This window comes from Geotrypetes seraphini, chromosome 13, assembly GCF_902459505.1.
Source record: "Geotrypetes seraphini chromosome 13, aGeoSer1.1, whole genome shotgun sequence".
In the NCBI taxonomy this organism is placed as follows: domain Eukaryota; kingdom Metazoa; phylum Chordata; class Amphibia; order Gymnophiona; family Dermophiidae; genus Geotrypetes; species Geotrypetes seraphini.
The window spans coordinates 61,071,168-61,096,503 of NC_047096.1; the positions used below are offsets into that span (position 1 = coordinate 61,071,168).

Consider the following 25,336-nt stretch of genomic DNA (forward strand, 5'->3'; position numbering starts at 1 on the left):
ACTCATATGCTGGGCAGCTACTGGCAGTGTCTTGGAAGCATTGCTGCCAGTCGCTGGCCTCTAATCTAAATCTTGGATTTATATACTGTGTCATCTCCCCAAAAGGAGATAAGAATCAATAATCAAAGTGAAAGTAGTTAGATTAGAGAGAAAATAACTTAATAATGAAGACCCTCATCTGACATCCTATACTAGAGAGAAGATAACTAATTTTCCTTAAAACAATTTTCAAAGAACTGTTGAAATAAGTGTTTTCATAGATTTACGGAAAATCTGGAAGGAGAAAAGAGTTCTAACACAAGAGGGAATCCCATTCCAAATCATTGTAAAAGTATATGAGAAAGATTGAGTAATATTACCAATAGATTTTATTCCTTTTAAAGATGGAAAGGACAGTTTAAATTTCTGAGACTTTCTTGAGTCAGAAGATGTCTGGTTATTCAAAGATAGAGGAATCAAAGACGTACCGTATTTTTTGGTCTATAAGACGCACCTGACCATAAGACGCACCTACGTGTAGAGGAGGAAAGACCAAGGAAAAAAAATTTGATTCCAAATTTTTTTTCTTGATTTTTTCTCCTCTACACATAGGTGTGTCTGGTGCTGGGAAGCCCAAAGCAGCCTGAAGCAGCCCCCAGTACCTTTTTTTAACTGGCATTGGTCCAGCACGGTCTCCTGCTGGACGGCTGCCTTTCTCATTGCAGAGCGGCTCATAATGCAGGAGCGCGACCTTTGTGCTTCCTGCCTTCTCCTGCACCACTCTGTGATTTGCGAGAACTGACTGCAGCCAATCATGGAGTTGAGCAGAACCAGGAAGGAAGCACAAAGATTGCGCTCCTGCGTTATGCGCTGCTCGGCACGAGAAAGGCAGCCATCCAGGAGGAGACCATACTGGACCACCACCAGTTAAAAAAAGGTACCGGGGGCGGGGGTAGGTGTATTCGGGGTGATAAGTGTGTCTTATCTCAGTCTGTATCTCACTATTAGCAATTGTTAAGTCCCACCCGTTTGTATCTCACTAGAAACAACTAGGTGCAAATTCTTCTTCAGTTTTTGTCCCTCTCCCGTTTTCACTCAGTTCTCACCTGACTCAACTCTCCTCCCTCCTGCCTGGCAAACTCCACACCAACCTCCTCTCATTGGTTCTCCTTGATTCCCACCATGAAGCCACCTTTCTGGCTCCTCCTCCTCCTCCTCTGCTTTTTCACCAACACTTCTCACTGCCAAAAACCTCTCCCCCCCAACCTTCCCGACTCTACATACTCCAACAACACCTGCCCTGGCCTCAGAATCCCCGTACTAGTACGTACCAGAACCCACCCCTTCAAAAAAACACCGAGGAGTTAACCACACCTCTCTAAAGCCTATTCCTCCAGCCAATCTACCCAATCTTACCTCTGATTCTCTCATCCCAGTCCCAACACTACTGTAACACCAGATCTGTCCGAAATAAGACCCAAATACTAAAAGATTTACTCGGAGACTTTGATCCGGGTTTCTTGTGCATCACTGAATCATGGATCGAAAAGATGATTTTTTTCACTCAAAACAAACTTTGCCCCCCTGGCTACTACGGCCTCTTCTGTCCCAGAATCAACCGGAAAGGCAGGAGGCCTGGCCATGCTTTACATATCATTCTTTGATGTCCAGCTCCTTGAAAAGGGCAGCCATACCTCTTTAGAATTCATGCTAGCTTCAGTCAATGATAAACTTCAACCCTATCCATTAGGTATCCTGTTACTTTACCGCCCACCTACCCCCTGGAACAAATCCTCCGAACTCATTCTTGAGACCATAACAAGGGCCTTCCTAAAATTCCAGAGACTATTGATCATTGGTGATATTAACCTCCATCTAGAAGAAGATAACACCAACAAGGCTGCAACTGATTTCAAAGACTTCCTCACCTCCCTAGGCTTCACTGCTCCTTCGCCCACCCCTACCCACGATAAGGGGCATACTCTAGACATCATCAGCTTCCTCGACCTGACTGAACACAAAACTTCTGCTGAAGAGGCCCGTTGGGAACATGTCCCCTGGTCTGATCACCTTCTAGGCTCCATCTGCCTTCCCAATTTTATGTCTCACCTTGGCAATCCACCCCGAACCACTAACTGTAATACCTACCGCAAAAAAATCACGAGTGAATTGTTCTGGTCCCAATTTCTCAACCAACTTCCCCCTTTTCCTAAACATGCCGACCCAGATTCCAATTGGCACAACTGGGTAACCCTTTCTGGGACCACTTACTGTGCTCTTGCCCCTTTATCTACTAAACCTATCTTCTATTCCCGCAAGGCTCCCTGGTATCTTCCATACCACAGGGAATTGAAGCAGAAATGTCGAGCCCTGGAGCGTAAATGGAAAAAATCAAAATCCCCTTCTGACAGACAATCCTGGAGAGACAATATCAAGTTATATAACACTGTATTAAAAAAAAGCAAGGAAGAATTTCTATGGAGATAAAATCACCAGATCAAAAAACCAAAATAGTACATTGTTCAACATCTGGCACAACCTAACCTCAAAAAACGACTCCACCTTTCCCCCTTCCCCCATCCGCAAACGACCTAGCCAAATTTTTCAACGAAAAGATTACTGCCATAAGGAGTTCTTTCCCCCCAGCTGTCTCTTACAATTCTCTGCCTCCCAATGACTCCAACCGTATCCCTGCTGATAGATCCTGGACTGCCTTCGAACTCGTATCCGAACCCCAGATCTCTAAACTTTATCTCAAACTGAAATCCTGCAAATGCATCCTAGGTCCTTTCCCATCCTACCTTTACGAAAACATTCCTGCGCAGGCCATCTCCTCCCTTACCAGTCTTATAAATGCTGCTTTACTATCGGGCCTGTTCTCCACAGAAATGGGACACATTGCCTTATCCCCTCTTCTGAAAAAAGCCGATCTCGACCCTTTCTTACCATCGAACTACCGCCCCATAGCAAATATCCCCCTCCTAACTAAACTGCTAGAGGCCATAGTCGCTACCCAGCTCTCTTCTTACTTAGAAAGATTCTCCATTCTCCACCCCTACCACCACGGCTTTAGACCCAGCTTCAGCACTGAGTCCCTCCTAGTTTCCCTAATTTCAAAGGTTCAACTACTACATTCTCGTAACAAATTTGCTGTTTTTTTACAATTCGATCTCTCTGCAGCTTTCGATGTCGTCCACCACGACATACTACTATATCAACTTTCCGAGATAGGAAATGACTCCACCGTCCTAAAGTGGTTCTCAAACTTCCTTCGCTCTCGCTCCTACACTGTCAATACAAATGGCACCATGTCCGTACCTTAGACACCATCTTGCGGTGTCCCTCAGGGATCACCCCTGTCCCCTATTCTCTTTAACATCTACATGTCCTCCCTGAAGCTCCTCCAACTTTCCCCCCTTGAAACAATCTACACATACGCTGATGACATCCTTGTCCTCCTTGAAACAGACCAGAACTTCACCAACCTCCATGAGAACATTACATCTTGCATAATGAGACTCCACTCCTGGTCCCTCTCGGTACAGATGAAACTAAATGAATCAAAAACAAAATTACTCTGGCTCGGCCCAAAGTTAGAACACCTGCCCACCATCTTCGCACTACCCACAGGCGCTGCTCTGCACCTTGAGTTCTCAAGCAAGGTCCTTGGCATCACTATTGATTCTTCTCTCTCCCTCAACGACCACCTCAACTCCTTGGCAAAATCATGCTTTTTCAGCTTCCACATGCAGAGGAAAGTAAGATCCTACTTTCGCCAAAAACATTTCGCCGTCCTTGTCCAATCCATCATCCTCTCCAAACTTGACTACTACAATGCCATTTACTTATGCCTAACAAAAAAAGTCTTCAAAGACTTCAGCTTATCCAGAATACTGCATCCAAGTTGATCTTTGCAAAATGCAAATCTGACCATGTCTCCCCACTCCTGTCCAATCTTCACTGGCTCCCAGTGATTTCCAGAATCCATTTCAAATGCTCCTGCCTGGCTTTTAAGATCATTCACGGCATCCTTCCTCTCCTAATCCCACTATCCTTTAACTCCTCGAGTCCTGACTCCACCAGAAACGCCCAAAGATATAAACTATCCTTCCCCTCTCTATGCGGTATTCTCTATGCAGGTAAACTGGGAAAATCTCTTCTCTTCAAAATCACAGGTCTATGGAACAACCTTACTATCCCGTTGCGGAACCTGGGCTCTCTCCAACTATTCCCACAAGCAAATGAAAACTTGGCTCTTCTCTAACATGTAATTCTATTTTCCCCCTTATTCTTCCATTCTATATATAAGCTCATGTAAACCTTTTCCTTTCTCTTCTTATATTTTAAGTTCTTGTAAACCATGCCGAGCTCCACTTCTGTGGAGAGGATGCAGTATATAAACTTAAGGTTTAGTTTAGTTTGGTAAATAACCCATGTGTGATTTTAAAAACCATAGAAGCGCATTTAAATGGTACTCTAAGACAGACAGGGAGCCAGTGAAAATTTCTCAAAAGAGGAGACACGGGGGGGGGGGGGGGGGAAGGTAGAGGAAAGGGGAGGAGGGACCCTGCTCGAGACCCGCCGGGTTTGACACCCCCAAAGTCAGACAGACCCCCAAACAGGATCCACCCAAGCTCAGTCCGGCAACAAAAAGAGAGAAAAATTCCTAAACAAATTCCAACAGCCCTATCAAGGGAAATGGGTACAGCTCATCACACCTGCTGGAGACTGAGAGAAGACTGAAATAATTAGGAACGGGGTCACATGATATGTACAGTTGCAAAGTTTTGTCTCAGTCTCCACCTGCTGATCATGATGATATATACCTGCTTGTAAGATTAACCTATGCTGGTCTGGAGAGATGCTAAAGAAAAAGGAGATTATTCATGAGGTTTCAAGTTACTCAAAAGAACTTCCTATTGGCACCAATTCAAACCATCCTGGAACTTTTTGAAAAGACTTTGTACACCATATCTAGCACACTTACTTTATCCAATTCTCTGGTCATCCAGTCAAAGAAATTGATCAGATTTGTCTGACAAGACCTGACTCTAGTGAATCTATGTTGCCAGGGGTCCTGTAATCTACTGGATTCCAGAAACTCTATTATTCTCTGTTTTAAAAGCATTTCCATTAATTTACTTAGCACAGAACATAGACATAATGGCCTGTAGTTCCCTACCTCTTCCTTACTTCCACTTTTGTGGAAGGGGACCTTATCCACCCTTCTCCAGTTCTCTGGTACCATTGTTGACTCTAGAGAAGCATTGAAAAGGTCATCCAATGGAGCCGCCAGGACCTCCCTAAGTTCTTTCAGTACCCTCAGATGTATACCATCCGGCCCTATTGCTTTGTCCACCTTCAGTTTCGCTAGCTCCTCACAAACACAATCCTCTGAAAAAAAAATCAGGGTCTACCACACCTCTATCCCTATTTGCGTTAGTCTTCTGCAATCTTGCCCCCGGCACTTCAGCTGTGAACACAGAACAGAAACATTTGTTAAGCAATTCAGCCTTTTCTTTATCAACTTCTACATATTTTTCCCCTTCACCTCTGAGTCTCACAATGTCAATTTTGCACTTCTTCCTATCACTAATATACCTAAAATATGTCTTGTTCCCCTGTTTCACCGTGTCAGCTATTTTTTTTCCATTTTTATCTTTGCTTTCCTGACTACTTGACCAGCTTCTCTTAATTTTTCCAGATATTTTAGCCTGTCTTCCTCTTTCTGTGATCTTTTGTAGTTTATGAAAGTTAACCTCTTTTTCGTTACCTTTTCAGCACTACTTTTGAGTACCAAAGTGACCTTCTCTTCTTCTTACTTTTAATTTCCTTACAAATGGTTTCTAAGTCCTCTCATTTGTTTTTGGCATATTAATACATTATTTTTGGAGGGACATTGTTCAGTGTATTTGCACTAGGAGTGAGATATAATACGATTCATTGTAATTAGACAAGGAAGCTGGTTGTGACTAATAGTTTGCCAGTTGGGACACAGTAGTACGCATTGAAGACGATCCTTTAATTTTCACAAAAGAAACAAAGCAAATGCATAGTTATGCAAACATGGAAAAAAATCTCTCTGAACCTGGGTTGTTAGTTCTGTTATCTCATAGAAAGTTTGTATAGGATTATTTTTAAATAGAAGTGAATACCTAATCTCCAGTATTAATGGGTCTGTTTCTTTATTCAAGATCCTCCCATGGTTTTCAGCATCACCTCTATGCTGATAACTCCCAGATCTACCCCTCTGCGCCAAATATCTCTACTGAAACCCAGATCAGTCTCACCCTGCCTGTCTGATATTGCCGTCTAGATGTCTCACCACCATCTAAAATTGAATATGGCTACACCTACCTGTCCGTTTCTCTGCTCATAATCTTGGGTCATCTTTGACTCCTCTCTCTCCTTCACTACCTAGATATAATATATTGCTATAACCTGCCACTTCTTCCTCTATAATGTTATCAAAATCCAACACTTCCTCTCTGAGCACACTACCAAAACACTTATCTACACCCTCATTACCTTGTGCTTAGACTACTGCAACTCGCTACTCTCAGGCCTTCCGCATAGCCATCTCGCTCCCTTCCAATTCATCCAGAATTCGGCTGCATGACTTATATTCTGGTAGAGCCGCATTATTCACATTACTCCTCTCCTAAAGTCACTTCATTGCCTTCCCATCTCTTTCCGAATACAATTAAAACTCTTCTTACTGACTTACAAATGCACTCACTCAGCTGCCCGTCACTATCTCTCTTCACTTATCTCCCCCTATGATTCCCCCATGAGCTCTGCTCAGCTGGTAAGTCCCTCCTATCTGTGCCCTTCTCTTCAACTGCAAACTGCAGACTCCATCCCTTCTGCCTTGCTGCACCATATGCTTGGAACAAGCTGCCCGAATCCCTACGATGGACTCTGTCTCTGGCAGTGTTCAAGGCCCATTTAAAAGCCCACCTCTTTGAGAGCGCTTTCGACTCCTAACTCCTCTCACCTTGGGTTCTGCATCCCCTACCCTCTATGTCAGGTCTTGTCTGTCCAAGTTAGATTGTATGCTCTTCCAAGCAGGGACGGTCTATAAATATCAAAATGTACAGCGCTGTGGAAGCCTCTCAGCGCTATATAAGTGATAAGTAGTAGCAGTAGTAGTAAAGTATACAAGCTCAAGCACCTGCCAGGAAAATGCACAGCTCTTGTGTAGCAAGTACAACCACCCTGCAGAACACAACAGATAAAAAAGGCCGAAACTGTCCCAACCTTGAAGCAGGGTAATATGCATCTTCGTGATTAATTTCTGACCTTGGCTAGAAAGGCAGTGTTACAAATATTTGAAATAAAGTTGTTGACAGCAATCAAATGCAGCCACAGCTTAGAAACACTTAACCTGGGTCTTAACCTTTTCCACTTGATATTGTATGAAGGACAGAAATGAGATTGCTCCTCCGCTGAAGGAAAGAAGGAAAGAGAGGTCGCCAGTAAGTGAAAATAGATCAGAAGTAGGAAAACCAAGAGTGAAATTAGTGGAAAGCAGACAAAAGTATTAAAACTGGATTTGATTAGGAGAGAGAAAAAGGCCCCGAGATGAGACAGAAAAAGGTGAAATATTTGTTTCTGGAGCCTAAAGCTCTGGGATTTTTGATTGCTAAGATTAAGCCCAGAAGTTTCTAATGCTTAACCATAGGAATCCTTACCCAGCTGTTCTAAACCATTGTACAACTCTTCATTAAGGCTATATATTTTTTTCCTTTATTTTTGGTGTAATCTTGATTCTCCAATTGGGTCCAAAGTATAATATTTACTATATCCTTCTCATTTTTAATATATTTTAGTTCATTCCATATTACTGTTCATACATTTTGTTGAATGTATGTGATACCATATCTAGAAATGTTTTGAAGAACCCACCAGTTTCACGGTGAAATATAATTTTCTATAAATGTAGGTTTTGGAGATTTACCTTCTCCAGGATCATACAGCTTTGCAATATGTGGTTGTCGGATAACCACAGGGAATTGAATTTTATGTGAACTCAGCTCCACGGTGACTGAAAACAGAACATACCATTTATTTATTTATTTTAAAACATTTATTATCTGCCTAAAGCCTAGGTGGCTTAGAATAAAACATTCATAGTCAGTTGAGCAAACAAACCTTAAAAAAATACCACATCGTTTGCATCACCCATAAATTATAATAATGATACAGAAAGCTCAGCAAGTTAATAGATCTTCTTTTCAAATACATGCCCTCCCTGTACCTTATAGTTGGAAAGTCTGGCTGGAGGAATGCTTACACTCTCCAGCTGGCAGGCCCGCCACTCCAAAATGGCAGGCTTTCCCTTCCCAATACATCCTGGGATGCACCGGAGAAGGGCCTAAGGCTCTGACTGGCTCAGCTGCCCCATAGGAGGGGCTTTAGGCACCTGCCAATCAAAGTCTTAGGCCTCCTTCCCAGTGCATCCCAGAATGCACTGGAAAGGGGAAACCCCCACCATTTAGGAGTAGCAAGCCTACCGGCCGGAGAGTATAAGTATCCCTCTGGCCAGACTTTCAACTACAAGGTATGTGGGTTGGAAGTTGGTAGAGTTATGGGTGCGGGGTGTCAGACCTGTAGCCTTGGGAGGGGTCATCGGGGGGGGGGGGGGGTTCTGGTTCATAGGGTATCAGAGTTTCCCGGGGGTGGTGGCAGGAGGGCGTGAGCATCCCTCCTGCCTGGCTGCTTCAATTGGGGGGGGGGGGGAGTGTTCCCTGCTGTTCGGATACTTCAACAGGAATAGGGGCAGGAGGGAGTGGGCATCACTTCTTTTGGGGGACTTCATGGGGTCGGTTCCCTACTATGACCGCTTAGCTGATCACAGCAGGGAGATTTCCTTGTTGCGATCAGCTTAGCAGCCGCATCTATTTGAAATGTAGGCCAGCATTTTGCTGGCCTCCTGTATATACTCAAATATAAACTGATCTTAATGTAAACCAAAGTAACCTCCCCCCCCATAAAAGGAGGAAAAAAGGTTGACTCGAATACAAATGGAGATTAGAAATTTGGGTATGTGAGTGTTGTAAGTAATGCCATAAATAATCACTAATTTTTCAGCTGGGGCTGTTTTAAGTCCAATAAAGCTGAAGGAGAGCCGACAGATATCTTCCTATTTGGGGCCAAGACACCAACCAAAGTTTCTGAACTTCTATTCCCACCAGAACACCTGGCCTCAGTCAAACCTGCAAAAAAAAAACCCTTTTCATATACAAACCAACAAATTAAAAGTACTATTGTACACAAATGAAACCCTAGTGGATATGCCAGACTCGGCACACAGTACACCACAAAAGAAATAGAAAGAAATGCATTCCTTCCTGAACAGTTCAAATTATAAAAGCAGGTGTAAATTTTCAAAATTGACTATTTCAGTCACTAAATAAAAAATATAAACATTTTTTCTTACCCTTGTTATCTGCTGATTTTATTTTGCTGATCATCTTGCTCCCTCTTTGCTCTTAACTCTGTTTCCAAGACCTCCTTATGCTTTTGCTGTTTCTTTCCTCTCCTTCACATCTTGCACTACTTCCATCTTTGGCACTGATTTTCAGATTCAGTTTTCTTCCATTTTTCTGCCTCTATCTTTCCAGCTCTTCCCCTTTCCTCTATCCATGTGCACCATCTCTTCCCTTTCCTTCCGTCCATGTGCACCCTCTCTCCCACTTCCCTCCGTCCATGTGCACTATCTCTTCCCTCTCTCCCACTTCCCTCCATCCATGTGCACCATCTCGTCCCTCTCTCCCACTTCCCTCCGTCCATGTGCACTATCTCTACCCTCTCTCCCACTTCCCTCCATCCATGTGCACCATCTCGTCCCTCTCTCCCACTTCCCTCCATCCATGTGCACAATCTCGTCCCTCTCTCCCACTTCCCTCCGTCCATGTGCACCATCTGTTCCCTCTCTTCCCCCTCCTACCATCCATGTACACCCAGAAAAAAAATCAAGAAGATATGCATAGAGGAAAACCCCAGAATATATTGAACTCATAAATCAGCTATGTGATGGAATTTTTGGGACGCATGATAGGATGTTCTTAGCTCTGAATTGCTCACCCACATCCACTGCATGATTTTGGTAAATGCTGCTCGTGTAGGTGATATGCTGCAGTATGTAATTCAGAAAAGCAACCTTCAAGCTGGAAATGATCAGCTTCTTCTCACCACGACCTTGTACCACGTTATGCGAGACTGCCACTAATATGTTCAGTGTTCCCAGGGTTACTTGTAATTTCATCTGCAGCAACACAGGAGTCAGAAGATTCGGGTCATTCATGCAGCCCCTACATTTGTACAGCGTGTATAGTTTCAAGTTTATTAAGGCTTTTCAATTCCAAAGCGGATTACATTATATATCTTTAAAAATTAAAAACAACAGAATTGTAGACATTAATACATAGGTAGACAAATCTCATGAACAACTACAAAACGCACAGGAAGGAAAAAGGAGGGGTTACAGTGCTAAAATAAAGAGGTGGTAGAGAAGGAAAAGACAAAAGGGCAGGCTGCAATGTATAGGATAAGTTCAAGTCTAGGTCTCATATGCTTCTTTAAAGAGAGTTTTGAGCATTGATTTGAATTTGGAAAGGTTGGATTCATGCCTATGAGCAAATGGCAGTGCATTCCACAACAAATATTGTTTTACGAGCAGTGTCATAAAATAACTTGCCTGATAGAGGGAACAGCAAGAAGAGATTGTTGGGTGGATCGAAGATGTTGTATATGGAATTAAAAGTCTATCTATGAAAGCAGGTGAGTGATTGGAAAGTACCTTTGACATATGTAGGATGATACTGCATCTGAAGCCCTCATTGGACAGATATAAAGGTCGGCTTTTCCTTATTATGACCGGGACAAATGATTACTCGCAGTTGGAAGAACTGGGCAAGTTTATGTTTAAGTTATAGATTTGAAAAAATGAATGTGGATATGCTGGGACATACTAAGAGATTCAAGTTAATTTGGGGCCCTTTGATGTGTTTTATAGATACATTATAGTTGTCTTTTCCTTTATTTCTGTTGGTATAATGCACCTACAACCAGGGGGAGGGAGGGAAGGTGGTGGGTATTTTTGTCATGGTTTCATTCCCATGTGAAATATTGGTTGGGTGGGTTTTTTAAAAATTTTGTATGGATTTTGATTGATTGTAAATGCATATATGATCGATATTGTTTGTGGGGATATTGTATTCCACCCAAATTGTTTTCCCCTGCACCCCAATCTCTGACTAGATACTTCATTTTGATTCAAACCATCTTGGTTCTCTTCCATTTGCAATTTGTATCCCAGAAAGTACTTTTTCTGTTCCCCTTACATCTCATACACTCATTGTATGTATCTTGTTGTAAACATCTCTTACTTCCTGTTGTAAACATCTCTTACTCTCATTGTATGTAACTTGTTGTAAACCGCTTTGAATTTATGGTATAGCGGTATATAAGAAATAAAATTATTATTATTATTGCATTTTTGTTGGCTTTAGAAACTCAGTAAAGTTTTTAAAATAAAAAAGAGTATTTTAAATGTAATTCGATGGGAGATAGGTAGCCAGTTGCCTTTTTTAGGAGTGGGGTAACGTGATCGAATTTAAGAAGCTATTTTCATACCTCCTGATATTCAGCCAATGGCAGTCATCATTTAAAAAAAAAAAAAAAACTCTTACTGTCACTTGCTGAATTATCCACTGATATTCAGTGCCGGGTCTTGTAGTGACATAGCGATGGTGGGAGTTGCCTAGGGCTGGTGGCAACTCCCACTCCTTCCCCACCCTGCATGTGCGAATGCACCCCTTCCCTTTACCTCGTTAATTTCACCGATGCAAGCTGCATCTGCAACCTGCTGCCCGTGCTGGTGTCAGCTCTCCCTCTGACATCACTTCCTGATCCCATGACCAGGAAGCGACTTCAGATGGAGAGCTGAGGCCACCATGGGCAGGAGATTGGAGCTGCTGCTCGTACCAGTGAAAAGTTAGAGATTCAGGGGGAAAGGAAGGTACACATGGGGCTGGTAGGGGGGGGAGGGCAGAGAGGAGGAGAGGAGCTGGTGTTCCCATCAAGACAGCGCTCAGGGTGGTCCGCCTCCCCCACTCCTCTTACTGCGTCAGTGGGGCCATGTCTGGGCCCTGGCACTGAATATTAGTAGATCATTTTGGGTGGCCTGGTCACTTCAAACATATGCAGGCCTGACCAATATTCAGTCGGAGCCACATAAAGAGTTATGGTGGCCCTGGCTAAATATCAGAGTGTAAATATAAATTCATTGAAATAAGATAAAGGTATATTAATGTTTAGTTGCTTAAATATCAGAGTGGCCACATAAGTTTTTAAAAAAATTGTTGTTAAATTCCACCCCCCAAGCCTCCTTCCTATACTGTGAGCTGTCGTAAGAGATTATGGCAGCCATTTTGGAAGGCAGGGGGCTGCACTCCTGTCCCTGAAGACCCCTTGCTGGACCATCAGACACTTAGGTAGGCCTGGGAGGTTTACCTACACATGGGAGAGCAGGAAGCCTGGTGTTGGGAGAGCTTTGCCCATATGCTGGGGGGAGAGAGCAGGGGCATCATGGGTTTGAGAGGAGGAACGAGGGTCAGGAGCTCTAGATTAAAAAAAAAAAAAAATTAAAATTAATAAATGCTTACGCAGGCTCTAGCTTGATATTCAGCTGAGGCCCGCAAAAAACTAAGTGGATGAATATCCTGGAGGCCCGCATAAGTCCTGGCTCCTCCTCCAAAATCCTATTAGCATCAGAGCAGCATTGGAGTATTTAGAAACCTCTACTGTGGCTTAGTAAAAGTGTGTGTGTGGGGAGGGTAAATAATAACATTTATTGTTACATTCAATATTTCTAGTGAAGATTAAAATATAAACATAGGTTGAGCAAAGTTTCTTTTTAAAAAAAATTATTTATTTATATATTTCCAACCATACATTACAAGAAAATAAAACCTCTTGTTACAGCAATACAGTAGGTATAATGTTATTTCACATTATATTAATCATAGGAATCATTTTACCCTTCATTAGACCACATGAGCAAAAAAGGGGAGTTCAGGAAGGCTTAACTGAGAAGTAATTAAACAATAAGGAAAAATGTTAAAGGAACAATTTTAACACAATTCGCCCTGGATTCACCAGGCAACTTTGAGAACGAGCTCCAGTGCTGTCAGAATTTTCTCCTCTGCTATAATGCCGCATAAACGAAAAGTAATTGTGAAGGTGTTAGCCTCCTCGACGCCTCTAAGTCATTGAGGTAGCAACCGATTGAGCGATTTTTGCTGGCGCTCTGTCCACAAACGGACGAAGGAAACCCCGCAGCGTGTGGGGGTGGAGAAAGCCAACTCACGCAGGGGTACAAGATCTCGCTGTCGCCCCCATCTGCAGCAGCACCTCCTTGTCCGGCTGAAGTCGCTACTGTGCTAGCAGGAAGCAGTATTGCTGAAGGGGCAATGGGCTATGTGGCTCAGGAAGCAACAACGGGAGATGAGCTTCTACTGAAGGAGACCATCACAGGGGAGATTAGCCCCTCTTGCGAGGTGACTTTGGAAGCAATTTGGGGAATGCTCAAGCGGCTGGATGCAGCTACCCAGAAAACATCTGACGAGGTAAAGGCTCTGGGAGAAAAACTAGATGAAATATCTAAAACAAATGGAAGGTTGAACAAAGTTTCAACATACTTAACAATACAATATAGTAAAAGTTAAACGTGGTTGATCCATGGGAGTTCCAACTTGGCTCATTGCTAAAAGATATTCAAATACAAATGTTGACTTATTTCAAGTCGTATTATACATGAAAGTTATCCAACAAATAATGATACAATCATATTGTGCTCTTAGGGCAACAAATACTACTAGAATATAGTCTATATCACGATAACGAGCTGTAATTAATCAATTAAACCGTATTCTTTTAGTGGTGGCCATATTTTATCAAAATTCTTCATATCACCAGCTCTTTCAGCTGCTATTCTCTCATACTTAATACCACAGATTATAATCTAAGTCAGTGTATCGCAAACTGTGTGCCATGGCACACTAGTGTACCTCCTGAGATTTCAGGTGTGCCGCGGCATACTGGGGAGGCTCTTGTGGCGAAAGGCACATTCTGTAGGCAATCAGCTGGCGCCAGTACCTCTCCTCTCCGACCCTCTTCCCTGCTGGCACCCCCCACTGGCATATCAAGGCCCATCTGAAGGGCCTTCACACATGCGTGGATGCCACTGTGATCTCGCACATGCACCCAACGTCATCACTGCGCCCATGCACTTCCGTGTGCCTTGAACTGCGGCCACTACCTTTTCCAGTTAGATAAAATTAATTTGATTCTATCAATAGTAAATTTTTTAATAGCTTAGATGCAAATTGGTCCAAATCAGATTTTAACCCCTAGTAAACCTGCTTGAAGGAGGAGGAGCTCAGTGGATAGTTGTGACTGGACCTTTCATTAGCAGACGTGGAACCAGCAGGATCATGATCAGATGAAGAACCAGAAGAGCGAGCAGGAGACAGATCCATCTACAGCATCTTCCCACATGCTTTCATCTCTGTGCCCAAATGCCAAGAGTTGGACACCAGCATTTATAATACCGTACCAGAATGGGTTCTAAGAGATATTCTATAAAGTGTACTCAACTTGGAGCGCTCTTTATAAATACTATTACTGCTATTAATTATTTCTGTAGTGCTACCAGACAAACGCAGCGCTATACAGAATCACAAAGGAGACAGTCCCTGCTTGAAAGCTGATAATCTAAAAGGAAAAGACAGACAAATAGGATGTCATGGATACAATTAAGGGGAATGGTTAATCTGCTGGGTGGGTTGGTGGGCAGTGGGGGTAGGGTTATGGATTGAAGGCTATATCATAAAGGTGGGTTTTCAGTCTGCTTTTAAACAAGGGAAGGGGCTTGGTGGACAAACTCAGGTAATTTATTCCAGGCATAGGTGGTAGCTAGATGAAAGGAACAAAGTCTGGAATTGGCAGTGGAGGAGAAGGGTATAGTTAAGAGCAGCTTATGTGAGGAACGGAGTTCTCTGGTTGGTGCATAAGGAGAGAAGAGAGGAGAGATATTGAGGAGCAGCAGAATGAACACACTTGTAGGTCAGCAATAGGAGCTTGAAATGTATGTGAAGGCGGATAGGGAGTCAGTGAAGCGATTTAAGGAGAGGGATGACATGAATGTAGCAAGGTTGGTAGAAGATGAGTCATGCAGCAGAGTTTTGTACAGATTGCAGGCGAAAGAGGCGGCACTGCAGGAGATCAGTTAGAAATAGATTGCAGTAATCTAAGCATGAGGTTACGAGAGTGTGGACAAGGGTTTGGGTAGTGTGCTTAGAGAGGAAGGTGTGAATTTTGGTGATGTACAGATAGAAGCGACAGGCCTTAGCAGTTTGTTGGATGTGAGTAGAAAATGAGAAGTCTGAATCGAAGATGACTCCAAGGTTGTGAGCATAGGAGACTGCAACGATGACAGAATTATTTACCTAAATGGAGAACGGAGGAGGAGGAGCAGAGGGAGAACGGAGGAGCAGCTCAGTCTTGGACGTGTTTAGTTTCAGATGATGGCAGGTCATCCAGGCAGCAATGTCAGTCAAACATTCCACATCAATTTTTTTCTGGAACCCAAATTTAGGCATCATTTACGGAATCCAAACCTTACTGTACACCATTCTGATAGCTTCTCTACCACTCGGCTGTTGCCTTCTTGTGTTCCAAAAAGATTCCATTCTTGGTCCAATTCTCTTTAATGTTTTTCTGACAAGCGGGCAGCACAGCTCCGCATAGTATGGAATATTCCTGGGTATCAGATGCTATGCACATGGCTGTATGCTGGCATGTACCCAGTTAACAGGCCACCTGTACTTGGGTATATGCTGGCATGTATTTATGCAGTTGTTACACAGTTTGTCAGCATTCCCCACATGACTGATACATTTATAGCATATTTTTTTTCTAAAAACTTTTTCTGTAAACTGTTGTGTAGTATAATCATATTATGGAGCAGTGATGGCTTCTAATTCATGGTTTACGCATAGCTGTTTACATTAAGAAGTTATAAATTTGTTGTTGGACAACTGTCTACTTGAAGTGGAATGGAGTAAATTGATCCAGTTGTCGAAATGGATGCTTTATGAAGATCTGCATGCAGAAATTATAAGAGAGCATTGCTGCATTAAAAGGTTACCTGGAATCAGTGAATTGCGGATGAATTATATGATTAAAATTAATTACATTCATACACAGTGTTCCCATTTTCAGACTTTCAAATATAAACTTACCTCATATATTTCATCATCTGGCCTATGAATTTTCAATCCTAGGGGCAACAGAGATTACAATTAGTAATAAGGCAAGTTCTCAAACTGAAAAATTCTATTAGGGATCACCTATACTGTCAACCCGGCAGAGTCAATGCAAGGGTGTTCTATACACTAGGTGACCTTTAGCTTCATGTCCACTTTAATTAAGTTTCAGGCCCCCAAAATCCCTCTTAAGATTCTGATAACTAAACTCAGCAATCTTGATCACTCCAACAGATCCCCCTCCCCAGAACAATCTTATAAAAAGACATAATTGGATATCACAGTCTCAGATATTAAAAAATTTATGCCCAATGTGCTTATCTGGACATTAGCGAAACATGCATGTCGGCAGCAACGGGTTTATGAATGGTATACAGAGCTAATGAACAGTAGTGGCTCGTGGCCAGTAGGGGGTGATATCTATGGGACAGACATGAGGACATGATAGTGCAGTATTTTGTGGAGTTTTTCTACAAAAATGGCCTTCTTTTCATATGATTCTGGGTAACTCTAGTCAGATACAAGCATATGTGTTAGTTAAGGTCACACCCAATAGAAGCGTACGAAAAATTGGTGAATAAAAATCTGAATATGGATGTAGCCAAGGCCAGAAAAACACACTACAGATTAATATTAAGGAAAAGCATAATAATATTCTTTTTATGTACTTTGCTATTAAGCTAGATCATAAAGGAAATCAGGATATACCTGACCTCCATTTTGAGGTAGTGACTCCATTTTGTTCTCTGTCTTTCTTTGTCTCTGTTTGGTTTTACTCCATTTTGTGTCTCTTTTGTTTAGTTTTCCCGCTTTTAGCATCATGGTTCTAATTGATACCAAATGTGCCTTAGGCTGGCTAGAAAAAGTATATTAGATTACGTATCCCAAACTGAGATATAACATGTATTAAATATGAATGACATATAATGTGTGCAGCTATGAATGTTTGGGGCCCCTGAATGAGTGATTATGTGTATGGATGTGTATTGAACAAAAGAATTGGTTTTGAAAAAACATATTATATATATTTGCAACCTAAAGAAATTTAAAGGAAGCCTGAGCACAACATCTGGAAATTAAAGAGTCAGAGACCTATACCAGTCTCTAGCATAGAAAGGGGGAAAACAGCCCCTCCTTTTCCTCTAAGGCTGACCAGTTTTTTTAGGTGTAACATGAAACTGTTAGTTGTTCAAAGCAGGCTGAGAATATTTCAGCACCCTTTTAACAAATGCAGATTCTCTTAATATACATTTTGTGAAAAGGATAAAAGGAATATTGGATATGTTATAAAATGTTAATGTATATTCAGAAAGGAATGTGAACAAACAAATATGAATTCTGAACTTTTAAACATGTAGAGGAATTTTCTTTGTCTAACTTTCAAGACCACCTGTTTTTGATTGGCTGACAAGCCAATGATGTCAAACTGAACTGAAGGTATATATTGGGGAGCTTCGAAGTATCGAGTTGAGTTTGTTATCAGAAGGCCAGCATTTTGGCAACTATAACGACCTCCCGCTAATGCAGCTAGCCTTTTGATGTCCATGATAGAAAAAATAAAATTAAATATCTTGGTGAACCTTGCGTTATGCGTCATTTCCATGTTTTTGTTATTTTTCACACCTTGAGTGAAAGCTAGCAGCTTAATTGGCAACTGCAGCTTTATGAGTGTGCTGGTGTCTCATGGTCCATGCTCACTAAGTACAGTATTTTTGTTACATTTCGAGAATTTAGAATATCACAAGTGAAACTGAGATAGATTTATATTCAACACTAAGTCATCTGCACCCAGATAAGTTGCCATTGGAATCAGATTCCACTTCCATAATTAACCGAGTATGGGCCTGTCACTCATGGAATACAACTATTATTCTAGTGAAATATATGGTATAGTACAGTTCATGTCCCAATTGATAGTCAGCACTGAATGCTCAATACATCACCATTTTGTGGTTAATTTTTAAAGGAGACAGGCTTGTATGGTGCCCATATTGATATTGCATAAGGCAGTTAAAGAGACATTTATATATAGGGTTACCAGATGTCCGGATTTTCCTGGACATGTCCTCTTTTTGAGGGCTGTGGGCCGTGACTTGGGTGGGGTTGGGTAGAAATGGGCGGGCTGGGGGGCGGGGCTATGGGCCCGGATTTTACAGGAGTAAAAATGTATTTCTGCAAAAACTAAATTTCTATAGATACCATCAAGCTTTCATAATGTGGCAGGGTATGTATTAGATCCTTCCTGAAGTCTTGGAGCATCTTCCGGACTGGCTGATTTTAGAACATCAACTCATGTCCCCTTTACGATTGTCCCAATCACAAAAAATGGTAAACAGATATTAATCTCCTCAACTGTACGTCCTACAATGGAAAGATCATTGCACCGTCAGCTATGTTCCAATAAACGAACCATTCAAAATAGGAAATAATAATAAAGAAAGGCAATCAGTACAGGCTTAGTTCTCCCTTCGTGATGACCAATAGCCTCAGGCAGATATTCATAAAGTGACAAGCACTAACACTACCGTCTCAATAAATTCTGCCCCGTACATCATAATGCCATAATATTTAATAAATAGGCTGATAAAAATCAGGTGCAAGTATCCATTCAAGGTAAAAAGACCAGGGGAAAACAATATAAGAATAAGAGAGTGAAAAAAGTACCTTGCAAGTCATAAAAACAAAAAATGAATCAAAAACTACTAACAAAAATAAAAAAAACAGTAAAAAAAGTCAAACATATCCCAAACCTCATTCAAAATCTCAATCAAACAACCATAAAAAAGTCCAAGTCCACATAACAATCCTGTGCCCAATCCTAGTGCAAGTGGAAATCCTCGGAGAAATCCTTAATCCTTAATCGAGTGATGGCAACACGCTGTGAAAAAAGTAGCTACACGTATCAGTTCTAAATAGCAAAACATAAGAAATGATGTAATTAGAAAATGTAAACACGAAGAAAACCAGCTGGAGAACTAAAACCACTAGTGGTTAGGAATCCCGCCCGCAGCAATGACTGGGAGGGAACTTACAACGCTCATGTTAAGTCAAATAAACCACTTAGCTCAGACAGCCTGTAGTTCGCTGAAGATGACCTCCACACAGATGTCAGGGAAAACCTGGACATATCCTCTTTATACAGGACCGTCCGAGTGTCTGCAAGGATTTCCAAAACCCAGCAGTTTGTCAGATCTCAGGGTCATGTTTGCACCTGCATGGATGTCAACGCGATGATGTCATACACATGCATGTGACATCATCTTGTTGATATCTGCGCAGGCGCAGCCCCAAGCTCAGGGAGGTCCATGTGGGGTGGGACTGGGAGCGGTATAGGGTGGAACTGGAGGCAGAACAGGGCGGGGCTGGAGCCAAAATGGGGCGGGGCTAGGTGTCCCTTTTTTTTTATAGAGGAAATCTGGCAACTTTAGTGTTGATATATTATAAGTAAGACTCCAAGTATTGCTCACAGTATTCAACTTACTAATCAAGATGTTTTGCCCTCTCCACTGAGCTGCGCCACACCCCTACTTGCATTATGAGACAATAGAATGATCTATAACACTGGGGATGCTGAAGTTTCACCTGTGTTTTGCCATTTGCGGGACACAGACCAAATAAGTCTGTCTGCATGGGCCTCAGTTAAAGGATTTGTGATCAGTGCAATGCCATGTACAGAATTGGTCCCTTATGAGTGTCCATCAGCAAACATCATTCTGTCAGCAATGTGGCAATTAGAGAATGACATGGGGACAAATTTGTCCCCGTCCCCACAGGAATTCAATTTCCCTGTTCCGTTCCCATGAGTTTTGTCGTTGTCGCTGTCCCTGTCCCATTCCTGTAAGCTCTGCCTTAACCGCACAAGCCTCAAACACTTTTGATTTTAAAGTGCTTGAAGCTTGTGCAGATGAGGACAGAGCTTACAGAAAAAGAACTCGACGGGACAGGAAAATAAGTTCCCTCGGGGACGGGACAAAATTTGTCCCCATGTCATTCTCTAGTGCAGGGGTAGGGAACTCTGGTCCTCGAGAGCCGTATTCCAGTCGGATTTTCAGAATTTCCCCAATGAATATGCATTGAAAGCTGTGCATGCAAATAGATCTCATGCATATTCATTGGGGAAAACCCGACTGGAATATGGCTCTCGAGGACCGGAGTTCCCTACCCCTGCTCTAGTGACAATCTCTTGATTCTAGTTACCAGTGAGAAAATCTACCTGGGATCAAAATAGTATGAAGAGGCATCACTTCTACTCCATAGATGGGGTAACTCAGTGGGGAGTCTGGTACAGCTAGAAGAATTTTCTGAAACTTAGGTGCATGCCTGTAAAACATGGAAAAGAAATTAAAAAAAAAAAGTCGCACATTATGATACAGTTCAAACTGGGTGCAAGAATACTAAGAAGGTATCTAAGCACAGATGTACAAATGAATTTATTTATTGAAAATTATTTGATCAATATTCAAAGTCAGCAGTGAGTGCAGTTAAGAAAACTGCTGGCTGTAGCTTTATGTACAGCAGTAGAGAATGACACGGGGAAAAATTTGGTGACCACGCGCCTTCCCTCCCTTAACTGCGGGGATAAGGCCATTCATCGATCCTCAGGGCACTGGATGGCCTTGTCCCCGTGACCGCAGTGAGCACTCCGCCCCCCTCCCCCATGTTTCGGCAGGTTACCCGCAGCTACCCGCCACAGTATCATTCTCTATACAGCAGTCATATTTAGGGGTCCTTTTACTAAGGTGTGCTAATGGATTTAGAACACACTAACGATTAGTATGTGCTAAATGCTATGAAGACCATTGTCTGAAAAGTTCTCAGCCCAAGCATGAAGAGAATGACGTGGATATGGTTCAATCAATGATCTGAAACAATGTCAAAACATAGAATTTTGTTTCTGCAAATAAGATAACACTCTTTACAGCTCCAGTGGCAAAATAACGCTCAGAATTCATGAAGTTGGTTGGTTGGGCTGAGAAGTTATCAACACCCCTTCGTATGTAATAAAAGCGAGCCAAGTATAGGACAATCAAGCCATTGTGACATCACTGAGGAGGTTGGCTAATATTAAGGTCTTGTTGCAGACTGAGTGTGTATTCATGTACATACTATTGGTACATAGTCTCCTGGTAATGATTTTGCAATGTATACAATCTGGTTTAGGTTGCTACAATCTCTGCTCTTGTACGAGTATTGGCAGGGTAATATGGGTTTCGTCTTACCTACAATCGCATCTGGGGCCCCTAGCATTTCCATTTGTGATGGCATTTGGTCTAACTGGAGTTCTTGACTTGAGTAGAAGCTGTGTTTGAGTCGACGTGCTCTATTGAAAGGTACTTTATTGTTTGTTGGAATGGCATAAGTCAGATTGTAGTTATTGTGGTAAGCTCCATCAGTTAGTCCTACTTAATTAAGATTGTGCCTATTAATGTCAAGCTTGCTATCTGAGCCCAATTCATCTTGACTCTTATTCTGGGGGCTATAATTATAGGATTAAAAGGTTTTAAGTGAACATAATACATGCAACCATCACTAGTAAATACTGCACTTATAAGAAAAGGACTTTAGATCGGCATACTTCTGATAACACTTCTAGTAAATACTGTAACATCTTTATCAAACATTGCATATTTAAGATTAAGGATTTTAAATCAACATACTTCTAGTAACACTTTTAGTAAATTCTATAACTACGAGATTACATTCGCAAATGGATCATGAAACTATCTTTAGCACAAGTAGCTAAGGCAGATTGACAAGTTTGAGTATCAACTTTCTCTAACGTATTCTCCACGTACAGATTCAACTCTGGTATCCTGCTCTTTAAATCTAGTTACTGCTTCTTCAGAAAAATGACTAAAACACACACTAATTTGTCAGTGGACACCAAGTCAATTAACGCAGTCTATATAATGCTCAGCGCATGCTCAGTAAGGCACCATTTATAGAACAGCACTTAGCGCCAGGAATTGCACCTAATTGTAGCCGTGGCCATTTACATAAGAACATAAGAATTGCCGCTGCTGGGTCAGACCAGTGGTCCATCGTGCCCAGCAGTGCGCTCCCACGGTATTTCACCCTCGATTCCATGGCTCGTGGGACCTTGTCGAACGCCTTATGAAAATCCAGATATACAATTACGACTGGCTCGCCCTTGCCTATCTGCCTGTTTACTCCTTTGAAGAAGTGCAGCAAGTTCGTCAAGCAAAATCTTCCCTTGCTGAAACCGTGCTGGCTGGTCCTCATCAGACTGTGTCCGTCAAGGTGATCGATGATGCAGTCCTTTATCAGCACCTCTACCATCTTTCCCGGTACAGAGGTCAGACGCACCGGTCTGTAGTTTCCTAGATCTCCCCTCAAACCTTTCTTAAGAAAGGCGTAACATTTGCCACTTTCCAGTCTTCCAGAATCCTTCCCGATTTGATCGACAGATTGGCTATTAGTTGAAGCAGTTCAGCTATAGCCCCTTTCAGTTCCTTGATGACCCTCGGATGGATGCCATCCGGTCCCGGGGATTTACTGTTTTTAAGCCAACTGAAATGTGGTGTAAATCCTTGCAACTAATTTAGGCATGGATTCCCCTTATTCTATAACTGCGTGTTTTCACCCACCCGGCCTCTGCTGGGTAGAGCAAGTGTGGGGAAGGGTTACTTGGCTGAATAATATGCTTGAGTTTTTCAGTAGGTATGGGGAGCAATGGTTGAGGTCATAGGCTGCATGGCTGTATTTATTATAAAGATTGTTGAACTCTGCCCATTCTATAGATGAGAAATGGGACCAGGTTCTATCTGCTGCGACTGAGTCTTTTTCTGTTTGTGGAAATGATGTTTCTATGTGTGAGGGTGTTCCGTTGAAATAGGCTCTAATATTTGTGATTTTGTTTTTGAAGTAGGTAGCTAAGAGAGTGTCTGTAGGTGGGGGCGAATTGTTGTTCTCTATGTATGGTGTTGTGTTTGTGAGGACTTTTAGTGAGAACTTTTCTTTCCAGTTGTCTACATTGTCTTTTGAGTTGGAGTAGTTCATTGTCGAACCATTTGTTTGATTTTCTGTGGATTTTGGTTTTAGGTTTTTCTGGGGCTAGTTCGTCTAGTGTGGCCCTACTTAGCAGGTTCCATTTTGAGATGAAGTCTTTAGATGTGTAGTGTTGGATTATGGTGTCTTTTTTTGTCCAGAATACTGAGGGATCTATATGTTTGCGTGAGAGGAAGGTAGTCTGTTGAGTAGTCGGAGTGTATTTGTTACAAGACCAATTGATTTCAAAGGAGTAGGTGTAGTGATCAGACCAAAGGGAACGATTCCATTTTCCGTTTAAGGTTTGAATTTCTGGGTGTGAGGTCTGTTGGGACATGTAAGCTACGATGTCCAGCTGGTGTCCTTTTTCATGTGTAGTTTGAGGATCTAAGATTTTATATGTTAGGGCTTCTAGGTATGCTAGTACGGTTTCAGCATTTTTGCAGGAATGGTTTTCAAGGTGAAGGTTGAGGTCTCCTAGAAGGAGGTTGTAGGTAGTTACTAGGGAGTTTCAATAGATAAATTCTTCAAATATTGGCTTGGCTGTGCTCCAGTTACTTGGGATTATGTAGCATAGTATGCATGTGAGTGTTCCTTTAAGTGATGTGCTTGAGAGTTGACAGGCAAGTAAATCCATGTATTGGTTTGTTATTTTGTCTAGTAGGTGTATGTTTAATGTGTCTCTGGCTATGATGGCAATTCCTCCTCCTCTCTTGTTTTCTCTGCATACCAGTGTCATTTTGTGGCTTTTTGGACAGACTTCAGTTATTCTGGGGACTGTATCAGAGGTGAGTTAGGTCTCTGTGAGGAAAAGGCAATCAAGGTTATCTTCTATCCAGTTTTTAATGCGTTCTGTTGTTCATATAGGCGCATTTGAGAGGGATATATTCTATTGGTGAGTTGCTCGTTGTTTTCAGGTATATGAGTGATCTTTGGTGGGGTAGTTTTGTGGTATTGTATGGATTTGTTGGTTTTCTAGTTGTTAATTTAGAGGAGGGTTGATATGTGAAGGGCTGATAGTATGTGTTTCTGTTTAATATGAGATGCCAGTTTGGCTGGGTAATTCCTTTGGAATATGCTATGATGGGTATTGGATATATATTGTGTGCAGTTGTTTTCCAGTCTGTTAAGAGCAGGAGTATCAGAAGGATTACTTGTGTATAACTTAAAAGTGTGGTTCTTATGGTGGTGCAAGATGTGAAGCTCATTGTACCTAACATATCTAGTATGGTATAGAACCCTGCTGGATCGGGGGAGGGGTGGAGCTGTGCTCCTAGGTCCTTGCCGCTGGCTTCGGTGCGGCCCCAGCATCTCCTTGTGCTCACCGTTATCCCCTGCTGGATCGGGGGAGGGGCGGAGCTGTGCTCTTAAATCCCTGCTGCTGATTCTGCTGCCTGCTACTGGTTTCGGTGCGGCCCTGGCGTCTCCTTGTGCTCACCGTTATCCCCTGCTGGATTGGGGAAGGGGTGGAGCCGCTGCTTCTGCTGCTGGTTTCAGTGCGGTCCTGGCGTCTCCTTGTGCTCACCGCTATCTCCTGCTGGATTGGGGGAGGGGCAGAGCAGTGCTTTCAAGTCCCAGCCGCTGATTCTACTGCCTGCCTTTGGCTTCGGTGCGGCTCCGGCTTCACTATTCTGCTCGTCAGTATCTGTGCTGATTTTCAACTAGCAGTCAGATAAAGTTTTCAGAGTGGGAGAGAACTGTACCAGGCTGGAAAAAAAACCAAACATCAACCGACAGCCAGTTCACCAGCCACTGTCAGCACTCCAGCCACATAGCTCCCGCCAGCTCGAAAGACGAGTGGATCAAACCTCCTTTGTTTCCTGTGCTGGTTTCAAGCTGCTGGATCACGGTCAGTCGCCGTCAGTTAACTCAAAGCACCGATACTGCTTCAATCCTCTGCTGGTTAGTATTTGATTATCAATTAGCAGTCAGATAAAGTTTACAGAGTGCAAGAAAACTGTATCAGGCAGGCAAAAACAAACATCAGCCGACAGCCAGTTCACCAGCCACTGTCA

At 42.4% G+C, this 25,336-nt stretch overlaps 1 protein-coding gene across 1 annotated transcript in view; it reads right to left on the reverse strand.

Moving 5' to 3' along the window:
• Window positions 1–25,336, reverse strand: part of B4GALNT2 (beta-1,4-N-acetyl-galactosaminyltransferase 2) — a 71,370-nt gene that overhangs the window by 25,382 nt on the left and 20,652 nt on the right. Inside the window, exons 4-7 of the mRNA XM_033917502.1 lie at window positions 20,527–20,633; window positions 16,290–16,327; window positions 10,069–10,249; window positions 7,940–8,026 (exon numbers count right to left, since the gene is read on the reverse strand). Coding sequence (XP_033773393.1) covers window positions 7,940–8,026; window positions 10,069–10,249; window positions 16,290–16,327; window positions 20,527–20,633 — 413 coding nt within the window. The remainder of the gene's footprint in view (window positions 1–7,939; window positions 8,027–10,068; window positions 10,250–16,289; window positions 16,328–20,526; window positions 20,634–25,336) is intronic.